This window comes from Pseudopipra pipra, chromosome 7 (assembly GCF_036250125.1).
Source record: "Pseudopipra pipra isolate bDixPip1 chromosome 7, bDixPip1.hap1, whole genome shotgun sequence".
Taxonomy (NCBI): domain Eukaryota; kingdom Metazoa; phylum Chordata; class Aves; order Passeriformes; family Pipridae; genus Pseudopipra; species Pseudopipra pipra.
In genome coordinates, this window is record NC_087555.1 from 30,697,488 (window position 1) to 30,715,461 (window position 17,974).

The following is a 17,974-nucleotide window of genomic DNA, read 5'->3' on the forward strand; positions in this document are numbered from 1 at the left end:
CTTAAATCAGGAGGCCTGGAGACACACTATCTATAATGCTGCTGATGCTTTTGAGAAAGCACACAGGATCACCCTTGAGGAGAAAAGACAACGCAGAAAGAATGGTGCCTTGCAGAATATACCACCTAAGGAGTCTTTCTGCTGTGCCTTTTGCAACCGGTCATGCCTATCTCGTATTGGCCTTTTTAGCCACCAGCGCGCTTGTAACAAACGTGGGTAGAGCCCTTCCCAAATCTTCATTCGCGAAACCTAGCCATGACTGACTGACTGACTGACAGCACATCTGAAAATTGAGTTTCAAGTTAGATCCACATAAGCTTTTCGGTGCTTAACTATTGCTTTGGCCAACAGCAGCAATCACCAAAGCTCCTGCTCAGCCATCATCTAACGTCAAGGTCCAGACACCCTTTGTGTTTCACCAGGGATGTTCTGTGGGTGCCCTTATCCCTCTCTGGGCATGTCCAAGGCACTTGAGTCTTGCCAGGCCTGAGCAGCCTGCTGTGAAGTGCCAAAATCTAAGAGGGGCTTTGGTACTTGTCATCTCAAACTATGAAAAGTACCTACTTGCAAGGCAGGCAGTACTTCCAACACTGCCTGACTAGCTGATTTGCTAATTCCCTGCTCCTTGTACTGCTGTGGTGTATGCCATTCCATATGGAAACCAAGCTCCTAAAGTATCAAAATTGTAAACTGAGTGTTGCCACGTACCTTTTTGCAACTATATTCCTAATTATTATTGTAGGATCAGAAAGTCGTACCAGCTGCCTCAGCGATCACAGTGCTACTACACCTTGGGGCACAAGATGCATTACATCAGTCAGGCAGTAACTCCAGGTCTCCAGGAATATAGATCCTACTGGAATTATACATTAAAGTCACACTGTGTTTACCTTAAAGCAATCTGAAGAGGGATTAACTCGGTGATCAGTCCATCTCACCACATCACAGAGGAGTGATTAAATTATTCCCAAACAAAATTGCCAGAATTTGACACCTAATCTAACTGCTGATATCTCTGTAATCTTCTCTGTCTACTTGTTCAAGTGCTTAACCCTCCTTGTTAAGAACCGCGCCAATTTTGTCCTGCAGAAAGCTAGAATATATTTCTTCTTCGTCTGTCCTTGCTGATCCGTGGGAATAACAGACCCCCTCACATAAAATGATTTTGGCTTTGCAGAAGGGGCTGGGGAGCCTCTATTTGGAATACAGTTCCCAATACCGGTCACCCGGTCACCTCGTTATACAAGTGAGTTGCTGCAAATAGGGAAGTTGCAACAGAGACCAAATGATACAAGAACTTAATTACTGAGAAAAGGGTGAGAAAAGCTACAGTGTGGCTGCTGCCTTTGGAAAACAGCAGATTAAACAGTCACTTTAGGGGGGTTTGCAGAGCTCTGAGGGAACAGCAAGGATTCACGAACACCGGCAGCCGAGGTAGTGACAAATACCAGAACAAAAGGGAAATTAACAGAGGCTTAAGTAGGGATGATCAGCAAAGCAGTGTAATTTATTTGGGAATTTATTTGTATTTAGCACAGTTAATATATGGAAAATTATACTAAGGCTGGAACAGAAACAACTATTAGAAATCATTTTACAAGGCTTTAGACAAGTGTAGGGGCTTAAAATAACTCTGTGGGATGCAACTCATAATTCAGAGGAGAGGAAAAGGACTTACATCTTCGTCACAGTCTTGTCTCTTAAAACATTTAGCTCCATTGTGCTAAGTAATAGACATGGTTACTTTAATATGACTATCTATACAATTCTCAGGGAAAGGTTTTAATTTACAAGATTAATTTCCCTTCCAGCTTTAAATACATAGATGTGGGAGAAAATAATCAGAGAGACTTGAGGGGCAGGGCTGAATCCTGATCTCAGCAGCAGCAGAGTGAAGCCCGAATAACTCCAGGAAAAATGCTGGACGCATGCAGGGATGTAACTGAGCTGAGATCTGGTCCTGAAGTGTGTGCACTCCACACAGGAAAATCTTGACGTCCCCCCTTTAAATTTCAAGGAAAACTAACAAAAGAGTCTCAAGTCCTTTTAGAGCATTTCTACAGTTCTTGGAAGAAGCTTGTATGTTCCCATTCGCACACGATGCCTCCAGGCCATCAGTTCCAGCAGACGCTGGATCAGACTGGGTGGCTCGCTCCCTTCGACCTGCAGCTCTGCCTGTTTTAAGACCAAACAGACTGCCTTCAGCTCTGGCGAACCCGCTGGGAAATGACCCTTCTTACACAGCAAGGGAGCGGGGGACACCGGAATGTTGCCCTGAGGCGGTCCGTGTAATCACAGTTAGGCTTTTTTCTTTCCTTCCAGGACGGGTGCTTAACCTGCCGCTCGGAGACTCGTGGGTAAGATCCCAACTTTCTCTCCAGGGGAGATCCCCGCAGGCAGTTAACGATTCCAGGGTTCCCGCTGTGCTACCACCGTTTACTCGGAAAATCAAAGGCAATTAACCATACTTTCCTCTGGGGAAAAAAACTCTTGATTTGGACCCGTCCTTACGCAGGGAAACCTACAGAACACTCTGCTGTAATCCAACATGAACTCTGCTAAAGGTATTTCTTTCTAGGGCTCCCCTTCCACTTGGCAAGCCTTGCCTGCCTTCGGGAGACCGGGACGGGTGTAACGGATTTGGTTACACTTGGATGCGTTGAGGAGCAAGATCCACACGCGATGTTGTCCCGCTCCTTTTTTGGGCCGCCGATGCTGGACGGGGGGAGCCCGAGGAAGCCACGGGGAACACTCCAGGGTGACCTGTTGCCTGCGCGGGGGTTTCCCCGACCCCCTCCCGCAGAGAGTGGTGCGGGTCGGCGGCGACAGGGAGCTCATCCTGGCGGGACAGGGGCTCCGGCCGCCGTCCGGGCAGCCGCGGACAGAGAGGGATGAAGGGATGCAGGGATGCCGGGAGGAAGCAGTTTCAGGCGGCAGGTGAACGGGGCAACGCGATGCATTCCCGACCGTCCCGCTTTCAGCGGGGCGCAGTTTGGGCGGTACCCGCAGTGACTCCGCCGGTGACGGCGGGGCGGGCGCGGTCCCCCCGCCTCTCAGCAGTGCCAGAGGGGGGCCGGAGTGCCCGGGGACGTGCGGGACGCCCCGCCGCCTCTCTCCTCCCCTCCCCTCCGCCCGCCCCGCCCGAGGGGCCGCGCCGCCACCGGCGCTCGGCGCTGCGGGCGGTCGGGCGGCGGCAGACGGGCGCATCATCGCGGACCGCAACGACGGCGGCGCCCCGAAGCCCCCCCGGCGGCTCCGCCCCGGCCCCCCGCAGGTGGGTCCGCCCGCCCCGCCCCGCTTCTCCCGGCTCCGCGCCCCCCACGTCGGGGCGGCGACGGGGGCGGGCGGGCCCGTCCCCCCCGCGGGGCCGAGGGGCAGAGCCGGGCGCCCGCTCGCCGCCCTCCGCGCCCGCCCAGCCCCGCCGGGCGGACGGGGCGCCGCGTCCCTTCGGAGCGGAGCGGGGCGGCTCTCGGCATGGCGGGGCTCCCGGCCGGCCGGCGGGCGGGCTGAGGCGGGGGCCGGGCGGGGAGGCGCCGGCGGCGGGGTCTCACCGCCTCTTCTTGCCGTCCCCCCGCAGGGAGCGACCGGCGCCCCGCGCCACCATTGCCTCGCACGGCAAGGAGGACCTGCTCGCCGCCGCCGCCCGGCTCTGGCAGCGGAGGAGGCGGCTGCTGGCCGCCGCCGGGCTCGCCCTGGCCATGGCCGTCGCGCTGCTGGTCGCCGTACCCCTGCTGCTGCTGCAGGCGCCCGCCGACACCGGCGCCCACTATGAGATGATGGGCACCTGCCGCATGATTTGCGACCCGTACAGCGGCGGGCGGCCGCCCGGCCCCGGCAGCACCGCCGCCGTGGAGGCCCTGCAGGACCTGGGCGCCAACCCCCCGCCGCCCTTCGTCCAGGGACCCAAGGGGGAGCCGGGCCGGCCGGGCAAGCCGGGCCCCCGCGGGCCGCCCGGGGAGCCGGGGCCGCCGGGGCCGCGGGGCCCGCCAGGGGAGCGGGGGGACGCGGGCAAGCCGGGGCTGCCCGGGCTGGCGCTGGCGGGAGCGGGCGGCGGCGGGAGCGGCGGCGGGGCGGCGGCGGGCGGAGAGGCGGCGGGAGGGCTGAGCGCCGCCTTCAGCGGGCCGCGCATCGCCTTCTACGTGGGGCTGAAGAGCCCCCACGAGGGCTATGAGGTCCTCAAGTTCGACGACGTGGTGACCAACCTGGGCAACCACTACGACCCGGCCAGCGGCAAGTTCACCTGCCAGGTGCGCGGCATCTACTTCTTCACCTACCACATCCTCATGCGCGGCGGCGACGGCACCAGCATGTGGGCTGACCTCTGCAAGAACGGCCAGGTGGGTTCCGCCGCTCCCCCGCGCGTCCTCCCCGCCCCGGGGCCACCTTTCGTCCCTTTCCTGCCCCCGCCCTGTCGCCCCCCCGAGGCACCGGTCGCCGCCGCTCCCGGGAAAAGGAGCGGCTGGAGCATCCTCCGCGCCGTCGGGGCGGGGCTGCTCCGCGGGAGAGGCTCTAGAGCCGCGACAAATTCCGAACTCTCGGCTTGCAAACTTTACTGTCGGGAGGAGGAGAAGGAGAAGCGAGGAGAGGGGAGGGAGGGAGGACGTGGTGGTAGTGGGGAGGCTGGAGAAGGGGGGCTCCTGGGGAACTGACGGAGGGGCCGGAAAAGGGGAACTCAGGGAACTGATGAAGAGGGAGGAAACGAGGGGCTGGGGAGGCTGGTGGAGGGGCTGTGGAAGAGTGGCTCGGGGAGCTAATGGAGACGCTGGGGAAGAAGGGCTAGGGGGGCTGACGTGCCCAGCGGCTGTGTTGGCAGGTGCGGGCCAGTGCCATCGCCCAGGATGCGGACCAGAACTATGACTATGCCAGCAACAGCGTGGTGCTGCACCTGGACTCCGGCGACGAAGTATACGTCAAGCTGGATGGAGGCAAAGCACACGGAGGCAACAACAATAAGTACAGCACTTTCTCTGGCTTTCTTTTATACCCCGATTAACACACAACAAGCAACATGACACAACCGGCCCTGCCACTGATGCTTGTGGGGCTGTTTGGCATTTCCGTATCCCATCGTGCTGCTGTTCTGCTGGTATCCACTGTCTCCACAGGTCACTTTAGTGTCATTATCAGTTTGTATGTCTTTATTTTTACTCCTGTGGAAATGAAATAGAAGTGAAACAAAGCAATCCCCTTCTTTACTCTCCCGCATTTCTTCTGACTGCCCTCTCCCTTTGTCAGCCTGAGTGTTTTGTATGTCACACGAGGAACTCGGCAGCTTGAAACTCTCAAGTGGTTCCTGGAGGGTTTAAAAGAGCCCAGAGTTCAGACTGTGCCACATACGGAATTTGAACCAGTCACATTTTTTCATCAAAAAAGTATTAATTACGATGATGAATTTTCAGATCGACTATTGCGAAGTGGGACTGGGCCATAACTGTTCTTTCCTCTGCTGCTTTGTACGGGGTCAAGTGTAAACTTTTCTTTCTGTGCTATGCAATGCTCATGTGAATGATGGTGTCATTAACGTCAAACCTGTTTCTGTCTGCAAAAGAATTTGGTCGCTGACCCGAGTCACCAAAATATCACATTAAATTATGTTTTTAGACAACGCTTTTTTGCTTTCTGTCTCTTCCAGTGCTGCAAAGGAGCACTGTGGTGCTGCCACAGGAGGGTGGGTAGAGGAGGGGGTCACTTTGGTCCCTTAGGTTTGCAGCAAAATTTAAAGGTTTTTTTTAAAGGATGGGGCAGTCTTGATTATGGTTCAGGGGAGTTGGGAAGAAGCAGAGGGAGAGGAAAAAAAGCTTCACCTTTGCGCAGTTTTGTAAAAAGGAGACACGCTGTCATCACGAGGTGAAAGTGGGGGTGTGGAGTAGATCTCCTGAACAGATTTACTGGGTTTGAACCTGATCTACAGGTTAACAAAGTACAGGAAAAGCAGTTTAATCAGTGATTATGGAAAGCCGTGTTTCTGTAACATGCTTGACAAATGCAAGGAGGCAGCAGGGGAGAGAGTCTGTCTAAACCCTCGCACTTGCAGTGTGTATATGGGTTGGAAACCACACCTAACTGTAGTGGGTCTGCACGGTGCCTGAGATGGGCTAGGAGAGAAAGCTTGCTCAAGACTGACGAATTCAGACCATTTAGGAATGTTTTCTTCTGATGTCCTCAGTAAATTCCAGCCACTCTGTGTCTTTTTAAGAATGCACAGGTGTGTAACTAGTGCGTGTGGTTCTGAGCCTTTGGTGTAGGAGGTGCCTCTTTCATCATCACCCCAGTAGGTAACCTCCTTAGTTTGGGTAAATTGGTGAAGTTAAAACAGTTAAATTGGTTTACACAAGCACTTAGTTTCATTTTACTGTCTTGTCATTTCGTTTTTTCCTTCTGAAGATCTTACCTCCCTCTCATTTTTCTGCCCTTTGCAGCTTTAGTGCAGTTTCACAAGTAAGAGAGACAGGAGCTGGACTGAAAACAGCTCTGCCAAGGCTGGAGCTTTTCCCCTGCCCTAATGTTGCAGGAGGAAGGAGAACCCAGTTGGTTGGACTTGGTCCAGCCCCACTTTGGGGCAGCCCTGTGATGACTGAGTTATTACAGTCGCTTCTGTCTCCTACCTGGTCCTTGGTGGGTATTTTCTACTCATTGGCTGGAAGAGGAGGGTCAAAGAAAGCAATTCCTTCATCCTGTCCTCAAACTCTCAAAACTGCCCTCAAACAAAAAAATCCCAGTCGAGGGAAGCAGAGTTCATAACCAGGTACATGTGTTAGACACTTATCAATCTCTAATGTGTTGTCGATTTGTACTATTTAGAATATGATTAAAACCAGTGTCTGAGACCCAAATGAAGTATAATTGCTATGGATCCTCAATTCCCACTGGATCCATAATCCTTTTTGACTATTCCTCCCCCCTCCTTCAATGAAATGGAGCTTAGACACAAAGCCCTTGGTTTAAATTTCAAAAAATTAAAATTGACATGCAGCAGCATTAGCAGGAGCCAGGAGGAATTCTAAGGAGGTGCCTGGGCTGTGCTTTATCCTTTGCATTAAGAAGCAATTTGTACTTCTAACAAAGACCCAACTGTTCCCCCTTGGCAAAAGGGCAATGAAGATGCCTTGCAAGGGAATTGCTGTTCACAATACTTAAACAAATTTGAATCTTAGATTTTTAAATCTGTATTCCCTGGTGGCGCCTGCTCCTCTCAATTCAAATGCAGGGCTGGTGGTGTGTGCCTGCCAAGGTGTCAGTAGCTAAGCGGATGATGGATTGATGAGGCAATGGGAAGACACAGGCTCACAGTGGCGGTTTGCCCCGACAGTGATCTATGTATCTGCACATTATCAATGTCATGAGGAGGCTTGAACCACCCTCACTAGATGTCTCATTTTCCACTTACCTCTTATGTACTAATTATCAGGCTGGATTATTCCCCAGGATAGAAACAAAAAAAAAAAAACCCGCTCATTGCCCCTCCACTGACAGTTTACACGATCGATAGAATGAACGTCTCCCTGGGCTGCTCATAGGCTTTTTTGTTTCCTCTCCTCATTGCAGGGTCTTCTGAGATTGCCTCTGTGGGGGGTTGATGGCTCTCACCCAGAATCTGCAGCGGTGGTGCTTGAACAGACTCCTCTGTCCCACTCATCTTGGTAGTAGCTCAGTGTGTGGGTTGTGTTTTTTTCTGAAGTAACATAGGGAAAAGCAATTGGGAGATGAAAAACTTCAGTGCTCAGTGGTGCAGTTATCCAGAAAAGCAGAGGCAGCGCTGCAGATAGAGATGGTGGTCCCTGTGCTGCTGGTGTCTGTGGGTGAGAGAAGGGTCATGTACAGCCCAGCAAGCAGCCTGCAGCAGGCTTGTAACCCTCTGTGCTTTAACTGAGTCATCTTCCCCTTGGCAATGGTCCATGGGTTCTTCATGGCACAAAGAGAAGGGGCTGTTTGTAGGGGAGATACCCTGGTCCCCTGGTTTGAATCGGAAGAGGAGAATTAAGGTGTACTTAGAGGCTGACTTCAGCTTTCTCTGGGACTGGATTTCCCAAATGATACTGGCAGCTCAAATGACCAATAGCCAGTGTCTGCTCTGGAGGTCTGATCCCTTGGAGGTGTTATTTTACTTGATGAGTTAAGCAGATGCTTTTAAGAACTGTTAGGTGATCAGGTGTGATGTGAATAGGGAATGCCCTCTGAAAGGAGTGGAATGTTGGAGTCTTAGACAAAAGGTGCTTCTGTTTTGTGCCCAGCTGTGTATTCAGGTTAAATTTATAATACAGAAGTTAAGATTTAAAAAAAAAAAGGACAGATGTTCGTCCGGTCAAAGTAACTTAGATACTGTAGCAGCAGATCCCTGATTTTAGTGAAACCTTATTCTGTGTCTGGTCAGCACTGGCTACGGAAGGGAACCCTGGAGTAGAGAGGAGCGGGGAGACATTGAAGTGCACAAAACACGGTGGAAGGGGCAATTGGGATGCTGCTGAGACCCCTGAGAGGAGTGCCAACCACCCCTGGTCTGTGGTTGTTCCCTGGAGGAAGGTGTTCAGGTTACTCTGCTCTCCTGCAAGCCCAAGCCAGTATTTGTGGCTGGACACTTGTTTTCTTCTGTTTTGGCCTTCGTTGGCTTGGGAAACTCCTGGCAAGTCTCTAGGGAGATGGGTGAGGAAATCCTTCCTTGGCTTAAGTGAAGTAGGTGAGCTGCTGGGGCTGAGGTGTCACCAGCCAGTGTAGAGAGTTCTCTGACAAACCTGTGCTGCAAGAGCACCTGGAGTCTGGTGTCCCACGTGAAGTCTGGTGCCTCTGTGTTTTTCAGAATGTCAGTTTGCAGATTTTCTCCTTGTTGCTCATTTCCTTGTAAAGTAGTGCCTGGGTCAGTGGGGCTCACAGGCCCACAGCAGGACAGAACAGCCCTGTGTCTGGGTTCTTCTCTTTCCCTTTTGTTGTTAGAAAAGCAAAGTGCTGCTTTCTGTGCCTCATGGCTTAACACGTGTGCATTGAACCATGCTTTGGTCTTCATCTTGCTGCTTTTGAAACTAACTCTGGACATTTTTCTTGGTGACTTAATGCTTGTTTATCTTTTTGCTTGGCTTCTCCAGTGGCTTATGGTGCCTGGATGGGTTTAATTTGTGCACTCACAAAGTAGGGACAATGGGTTTTGGTGGATGCTCATGTGTCCTTTTTTCTGTTTATGCCACAGACTAATTATATTAAGGGATCTGTGACAGACAGAGGTGAAATGGCGTATAAATCTATTTCAAATCTGTTTGTGTTAAATACCTTTTTTTGTAACATGCCAATTTTTTCCTTATTGTGATTGGAATGAACTCTGGGAAAAAATCCTGGTAAAATCCTGTGTCTTAGTATTGTCTCTGGGATAAAGGAGCCTGTCAGAATAAAATAAAGACTAACTGAATCTTCACTGACTTTGAGACTGCAAGGTGTTTGGTCTTTTTTACTGTAAATGTCTACATCATGCAGAGACTTGGAAGATTAATTACAGACAAGAGAGGTAAACTGTTACCATGTGGACACCCAGGCACTTATGGGTGAGAGCCTGCTCTCAGCTGGTTTCACGTTTAAATGGCAGAAAGAGGTTCAGCTTGTTTATAAACTGAAGGTAATATACAACTGGGAGCCCATTTCTCTAGACCAAGCCCATGCCAGTTCAGAAGTAAATCCCTTGCTCACACAGCAGGTGACACAGCAGCAGTGGAGGAGATGCTTCACTCTTCCTTAGGCCCACTTGCCCTGAATGAGCTTTGTTTTTGGAGGCTGCGGGGGGAATTAAGGCAGGGGAATTAAAAATTGAAGGGGCTGAGCTCCTGATTCCTCTCCGTTAAGGACTAGTTTGTTACTTGTCTCAATGGTAAGTTACAAAGAGGCTCATTTCTTGGAACAGCCTGGGGTACAGGGGCACTGCCTCCTGGGTAGGTGAGAAGTTGAGCCTGGGGTATCATTTGGTGTCCCAGGCTTGAACATACACTGGAATTCCCTTTCTTTCCTGCTGCATTTCAGGCTGAGACTCTGAGAGCTGGTGGTTTCAGGTCACAACCTGAAAGATGGCAAGCCACTGTTGTGTCCTGGCCCCTGCCAAAGGGTGCTCAGCAGGCTCTCTCAAGGTTTTGCAGAGCATAATTCAGAGGGAGCTGTGAGTGATGACCTTGTTTTCTTGAAGAGGAAGCCACAAATGCCCATCTTCTTTTGGTCCTTCCTATTATAAAATAGCCTGGATTAACCATTAAGCTGCCTGGCACAGCTCTGTATTCTATTAAATGGGAGTACATTTTCTTCACAGGGGGCTGATGGCATATCCCTCTTTTTGTACATTTGCTCCCATTTGGGTTTTTTTGGCATGAACTAGGATAGAAACAGAAAAGGCCTGTTTGATCTCTGTGATCTGCTGCCCTATTAATGCAGGATTATTTCCTCCAGTGCTCTCTGAGCACGGTGACACAGAGAGCATGGCTTGCCTGCAGCCTTTGGCTGTGCTTCTCCCAGCGAGGGCACATTCACATGATTCTGGCTCTTCGTTTTGCTTGCAGCTGCCAGATCATGTCTAGAAAAACAAACAAAAAACGGTACCCAGCCCTGGTCTTGAATGCAGCTGAAATGTTTTCTTGGTGACATTTCTCTCTGTCAACAAATTGCTTATCACTTAAGTGTTGTGATGTGATCCCCATCCCAAGGAGGAGAGGTCTGCTGCTGAGAATGGGGAGGAGGAATGCCCAGGAGAATAACTTGTTTGAAGATGTGAGCACAGGCTTTATGAACAATGAATCTTTGTCAGTTATTAGCTTTAAGGTGCAATTTCAGTGGTATGATAATGCAGAAAATGTATTAAGTCCATGGGGAGGAAGCTGCTTTTCAGGTAGTGTCTTGCTCTTCCCTCATTATTGTAATGCTGTTCCTGAAACTTTGCATCAGTCATGCTGTGCTGCAGCATGTGAATGCACGAGGTGATGGAGAGCAGATCCAGGTGGATATCTGTTTTGTTTTGGTATACAGCTGAATTCTTGACATTTGCTTCTCATTCTAGCACCTTTTTTTTCATGAAGCTGTGCTTCTTGGGAGCTGGGAGCCCAAGGGCCAAAGTCTGCTTCCAGGTACACCTATCTAATTTTTCTCAAACTTAGTTTTTCTCAGTATCCTTGGAGTCAGAATCAATCCTTAAGTACATTACAGGTAGCTTCCCTGTTACCCATTGTGGTAACTGGTTAGGTACTGTTTGGGGATGTATGATAATGAATCTCAGTTTTTGTACCCTAGAGGTGGAAATGGTCCAGGTCCATTTTTTTGTCCTGCCCAGTAAGTGTCACTCTGTAAATGCCTTTCAGACAAAACACCATTACCATCTGCGGAGAGAGTAGGGCAGCCCCTTTTGCCAGCATCTAGCAATCTGCTTAGGAAAAAGAGGTGGCAAATACCTTTGAAGCTCCTGCTGAGTGCATCATTGCAGCTGAGAGAGCTTGGATCATAAACTAGCATCCCCTCTCAAAAGGCAGAGTATCCTTGAGGAGTAATGCTGCTGCTATTTATCAATTTGTGTGAGAATGAAGCCTGAATGCTATTAGAGCTGAAACACTAATTAAGCCAATAAATTCCTTTGTCTTTTTGGGTGTGTTTGCAATTAATATGCAAAATCCCATTGATTCCAGCAACTCCATAATTCACAATGCAATGTTATTACATATCGACAGCTTACCCTGTGAAGCCTCCAAAAGACACTGCTGTGCATAGTAAGAATACTGCTGTGATCCCAGTTAAACTGTTACAGGCTGAGTGCGTCACCACCCTCCACCAGGTTCTACCAAAAACTTGGCTGTCAGTGTGGGGGGGGTAGGAAGACCACACAGAAACGTGTCTCTGTTGAGCATACGCTGTGTCTCAATGGCTATTTACACTTTATACTGCTGTCAGAATTACAGTGGAAAAAAAAAAGAAAAGATGTTCCAGCTGATCCTAAAATAAAGGCTCAAACTGATGCAAATAGAAACAGATTGTAAAGGAAATATGTATTTAGATCAAAGCAAGGCAGTTCTTTAAAGCAGCCTTAGCTTTTATTTTGCATCAGATTTGGCATCTTTCCCCAAAGTTTGTTCAAAGCTATGAGAAGGGAGATCACAGAATCATAGAATCAACTGGGTCAGAAAAGACCTCTAAGATCATCAAGTGCAACCCTTGATCCAATACCACCATGGTTACTAGACCATGGCACTAAGTGCTACATCCAGTCTCATCTTAAAAACCTCCAGGGACAGAGAATCTACCACTTCCCTGGGCAGCCCATTCCAATTACTCTCTGATTACTCTCTCTTCCTAATATCCAACCTAAACCTCCCCTGGCAGAACTTAAGACTGAGATGGGACAGGAGGCCTGCTCTCTTTTCCAGGGGAACATTGTTTTGGCAACCTAAGACAGGACAAGAGTCCTTGACCGCTGAACTCGATGGTGACTGTCTGCCTAAAATTGCCTTTTGCAGCATCAAAGTGAATTCTGCCCAAATATTTTCCAACATCCTTCCCTAAGGCAGCAAAGTCACGGGGACATTGTAAGGAATAATTGGCTCTTAGTATCAAAATACTTAATTAAGAAGGCTGCCTATATGAGACTTTATTGCCTGTTTTTTTCCCACATTTGGACTCCTTAGCTTCCCCAGGTCTATAACAGCTCTGCTCTCAAGGTGGAAGGGCTCAAGAAAAGGCATGTAGTTGGGGGACTAGATGTCCTTTATGGGGTTGGTCTCATCCCTGTCAAAGCTGGTGAATAAGTGTGAATCCCTGTCGAAGAAGTGTGAATAAGGTTAGATTTAATCGTACGTTGGGGTTTTGTGGTGGTGATATTTTTTGTTACTATTTTCCGTTCTCAGGAAGTTACTCGATTTGGTCTTGGCATAGTCAATGATCCTGTTGATACGTACTGTCTTTGAAGCCTGTGGAGCAGAGTATGGGATGGACGTGCTTTTATGGCAAAATCAAATACGTGGTTGTTGAATTAATTTGTGGTTGGTGTTTTCTGATAATTGCAATTCAGATTCCCTCTTCCTGTTCCCACTATCATCCTTCCAGAGGAAAAAAAAACAGGGAGGTAAAACTGAAGCATATATAGATGCATTTAACCCCCGTGTATGCAGAGGCTCTATGACAGCTTTAGAGAATGGAAGATGAACAATATACAAATTGCTATCTCTGATTTCAAAGATAGTGTCTTTGATTTCAGGGACAACGATAAAGCAGAATTCTTGATAGCTTGTCCAAGCTAATTTTCTTCAGAGTTAGTGCTGTAACTGCCTACCTATCCACAAGCTGTCCTTTTACTTTTTCTTTTCTATTAGTGGACTAATAGGACTGCCAAGTCTTACTTTCTAGATGGGTCTTAAATGGGAAGCAGTTTGTTTCATGGAAGCAAGATGCTTGGGGAATTAATTTATGCCAACTTGTAGCCACCGGAAACTCTGTATTCCAGCAGACTTTAAATTGAAAAATGGATCTTGCTTTTCATACTAGATTTCTCAAACTACTTACTCCCAGCAATAGAAAAGCAAACTTGTCAGGTAGACAGGGATTTTTTGAGATATCTGTAAGTGTTTATCACTTGGTTCACTCCTGGAAATCTCCGGGTGAAATACGAGAGCCCAGATTGCTTAAGAAGGTCAAACAAGGTAAATATAACAATCCCCTCTGGCCTGAAAAATCCACAAATTGTGCTGTCAAATGGAAGTATGGGCAATGGCAGAGCTGACTTTTAAAAAATTTGTCATAGCTCTCACAGACCGGTGTGGGAGGGAGTACAGTGGGAGGAGTAAGTCTGGTGGTTCACAGATGCTTTTGGGGTGAGACTGAACAATCACCTCTATCTGCAACTGAGCTCAGTTTCTGTCCTCAGGCTGTTCTGAACTCACTCTGTCTACAAGGCACAAATGCAAGTCTTATACAGCAACACAGGTGGCAGAGTGGCCTGGTGATTTCCCATGTGTTTCCCTCTGGGCTTCTCTGTGGGTGGCAATTCCTTGGGCAGGTATGAGACACAGCATCAGGCAATGCAGAGAAAACCATGGATTTAACAGATGGGAATCTGTCTTCCTCCCTTTTCTCTTTTATTCCTGATAAATAATATCTGCAACTGTAGCAAATTACATTCAAAATAGCTGTGGAAATATTACAAATATTGATCGCATGACTTAGATGAATACAGTGATTTCAAAGCCTTTTGGGTAATGTACCATGAGACCAGTTGTGGATGATGCATTGCCGGGAGGATCAGTGTTGTGTGGGACAGTGCCAAAGTGTTCCTGTGCTCTGCTCTGTTCAGTTCCATCCTTAGTCCTGGGACTCATTAGGTAGAATACCTGTCTGTTAAATCTGCAGATCGCATAAAGGCAGAGAAGAGGATTAAATTCAAAATTACTTGGACAAAACAGAGGAAAGAGAGGTAAAAAAACCAGGAGAGAATTGAAGAAGTGCAAGTTACCTCTCCCTGGAGGCAGTCCGTGGCATGGACATGTGCAGGGAAGTCAGAGGAGCAGAGGGGATGGTTGGGAGCTGTAGTCAGACAGTTTCTTCTCAGAGAGGATTTGGAGAACCACTGACTAAATGTGAGGTGACTGTATGCTGTGGAAAAGGCCAAGTATGCATATTGAGAAGTGCACCTATTGAGATGTGCAAGCTGGAGCAGCGCCTCCAATGAGTGTGAAGTAATCCCATTCTCCTGGGCTCTGGAAAGACCTCACCTGGAGCAGTCAACCTGTGGGCTCCATGCAACCAGAAAGCTGTAAGAAGGCTGGGGATGGTCCAGAAGACAACCATATTTGTAGCACTAAACCTGCATTATATGGGAAAACTGTTGTTTAAACATGCCTTAAAATGGCTTTTTGTGGTCTCTTTGCAAACACATGCTTCTTCTTCCCAACACCCCCCACGACAAGTGTTATCCCATGCAGGAATGTCCTGAGAAGATATCCTGAGGTGTTCTCATTGGCCCCTTTTAACCCCTTCCTATTGGTTGTTAACCCCTTCCTGCAACCTGTAATTGGTTACTCTGTGAATCCTCCTAACCCTATAACTGTAACCCCCCCAAAAATAAACTCTCTCTTTCCTCCTCTCCATGCCTGGTGTGCTGTCTCTGTGGCTGCCATGGGAACACGTGGGTGGGGGGAGGGAAGAGCACCTCTCCCCTCCAGGCTCAGGACCTGAAGAAACCCCTGGTGCTGGGGTTCCCTTTCCCTATCCACCTCAAGCCGTCGGAAATGGTTCCTCAGATGGAAATGGAACTAGAACTGGGCTGCCCCACGCCATGGGGGGAAAGGGATCCAGACATATTTCCAGTCTACCAACCTGGAAAATTCAACCTGAGAGGCAAGAGGCATGGATTGGGCTGTTCGGCGTGAAGAAAGGGGTGTAGGGTCACAGGGGCATGGTCCTTAAGGGCAAGAGAGGAAGGGAAATGTGTTATTGAGATTTTGAATAGGAAAGAGTGAGGGCCTTGAGATGTAGTAGCAAGGTCAAACAGAGAAGTTTTGGGATGATGAGGCATGGGAGCAGGTTACCTGGGAAGACTGTGGGTCTCTGGCACAGAAGGAGTCTTAAGAGCACATTAAACATCCATCAGATTTGGCTGTAATGTAGCTGTGTTGGGATGGGGAGCTGAGCCAGACAACTCCTAGAGACCATACGGACTATTGATTTTCCATCACCTTTACTTCCTCCATGTATCTGCAGAGATATATACACCCATCTGCCTACCTGTAATAGAGTCCTCTAAATACGAACTTTGGTGTGTTTCTGTGCCCCCAGTGATGCTCTCTCTGCACACTGGAGTGACTGTATCTCTGTTTACTCCATTTTGGAAGGGTAGATGAAGGTACATGGAGGGTGATGGCATGTGGGCAAGGTGATGCTGGTGGAAGGGCTCTTGCAAGGAGCGAGTCCCTGGAGCTAAGCCCTGTTGTCATAGCTCCAGACTGCCGCAGCTCATGCTGCCCAGGATCCCCCCAAATCCTTCTGAAGGACCATGCAAAGGTGTTCTCACCACGCTGGATGCTCTTTTGGCATAGTCTCTACAAATCTGTTTGAGCACATTATTTTGGCACCCACGGTAAGAAGATGGAAACCTGGACCTGCTGTTCAGCAGGCATGTAACACTCAGATCTCTTTGAAATTCATGAATATGAGAAACTTATGTACCTCTGAGCTCCAGGAGCCCTGTGTGTATGTGCCTGGTGCACCAGGAGAGACAAGAGCCCAAGAAGGGCTGAACACTCACTGCTTTCACCATAGTGTCCCCCACAAAGTTAGAATGTCTCCAAATTTTTTACTGTATTATCTGTATAACAAATAATCTGCAGATTATATATTAAAAACCAACCAGCATAATCTGAAGCATTTCCCCTGTGTAACTCACCATTCATAGCTATGAGTGATTGGAGGTTTATCTCAAAGCTCTGTATCCTTGGATCCCTGCCACTTAATTTCCCTGTTCCTGTAGCCCCTTTGTCCATCACCTCTGGCTTTGAGAGACTTTCTGAGATCTCCTCTTCAAGTTCTAATGCACTTCCAGCTGTGTTAATTCTATGTGTGGAAAGTACGGTGTTCATTGAAAGAAAGCTTTGAAATGTAAAAGGAAAGGGGGACAACATGGCGTAGTCATGCTTGTGGATTTTTTTGTTTTTCCCTCCTATCAGCTGAGATCATAAAATGGAAAAATGACAGGTTTTTTCAAAAGAAAATAAAAAATCCCGCTGTAAAAATGTTCACACTTTTCAAGTCTCAGCTTGAGTTTGCTTTTACTTAATTCACAACAGTCTGACTACCCTTGTTTACATCCTGGGCCAGAGTTGCTATATTTGAGGCTCTGCAGGACACAGTTTACAGTGGTGATGCTGACTCACACTTCATTAGGAGTCACAAACAGTGACTCCTGCGATGCATCAGCCGCCGCCAGGACCCGCGTCCCTTGCAGCTGAGCCGGGCAGAGCCCAGCGCCTTGCAGGGCTGAGCCCATCCAAGGAGATTGTAGGGCTATCAGCCACTGCTGGCCTGACATTCGGCTTAGCCATTATCACTGGCCTCCCACGATGGGGCAGCGATGGGATGTGTGACAGTGACTGAAATGAGATCACTGGGAAGTGAAATCAGATTCAATTGCATTAGAAATTCATGTCAGATAAAGCCGGTGGAGGTACTGCAGAACTATACATCTGCTTAATATATTTATTACATATCCCGCTCAGATTGACTCTGGGCTTAAATTAAAACCCCCAAACTTTATTTTTTCTCTTCTCGGTTCCTCATCTGGTAGTTTTGTAATATGTGGCTCTTCCCCTATGTTTGATTGGATTTGTGAACTTACTGGTTGTGTCAGTAAAGTGATCAACAGAAAGATGGAGTCAGACTTGGCACAGGGAAATAGCATAGCAGATTTTCCTGCTTTTCCTGCACACCTCAGGTGTGGTGTCACTTGTGGTGACCAACAGCAGGCTGGACTGACCAGTGGGCAGCTGGTCTGAACAGCCCAATAGTAACACTGAATTAAAATCTGGCATTAGCAGCATAGCCTGGATAATACTTCAAGGCTAATTGAATTGCAATATGCTGGCAGAGTATAGGTGTAAAAGCAGTCTCTGGCTGTGCCTGCCTGTTCTGTCCGCCGGAGTGTTTCTCCTCCAGCCTCCCCTGGAAGCCTCTCTCTGGGATGTTGTCTCAAGCCCTGCTGCAGGCTGACAGGGACTGCATTTGTTTTGGTAATAACAGCATCTAAGGCTGTAGAGATATTTGTAACTCATGGAGATATTTGGACTTTATTCAAAAGCTATTGAAACACAATCCTAAGTAACATGCTTTAGGGGACCCTGCTTGAGCAGGGAGTTGCACTAGATGACCTCCAGTGGTCCCTTCCAGCCTTAACTGTTCTGTGATTCTGTGATTCTGTGACTTTCCACCTCTAAACTGAAATAGAACAGGACCCCTATGTGTCTCTAGGAAGACAAATCACCCCTTC

General features: G+C 48.8%; 1 protein-coding gene across 2 annotated transcripts; it reads left to right on the forward strand.

The window, feature by feature from the left end:
* The first annotated feature begins 282 nt into the window (after positions 1–282).
* On the forward strand, positions 283–9,404 carry C1QL2 (complement C1q like 2). 2 transcript variants are annotated; one of them, XM_064661505.1, is made up of 3 exons: positions 283–2,564; positions 3,578–4,337; positions 4,814–9,404. In XM_064661505.1, the coding sequence occupies exons 2-3, from the start codon at positions 3,699–3,701 to the stop codon at positions 4,991–4,993; spliced, it is 819 nt and encodes a 272-aa protein (XP_064517575.1). In that variant the 5' UTR covers positions 283–2,564; positions 3,578–3,698; the 3' UTR covers positions 4,994–9,404. The 2 variants fall into 2 exon arrangements, with proteins under 2 accessions (XP_064517575.1, XP_064517574.1); XM_064661504.1 differs by lacking the exon at positions 283–2,564 and adding an exon at positions 3,137–3,274.
* Positions 9,405–17,974: the final 8,570 nt, after the last annotated feature.

Excerpts from the sequence above, each read along its gene's own strand:
- C1QL2 (XM_064661505.1), top strand. The coding sequence starts at position 3,699 with ATGGCCGTCGCGCTGCTGGTCGCCGTACCCCTGCTGCTGCTGCAGGCG. Across the intron at positions 4,338-4,813 it reads ACCTCTGCAAGAACGGCCAG|GTGCGGGCCAGTGCCATCGC; the intron begins GTGGGTTCCGCC and ends CTGTGTTGGCAG.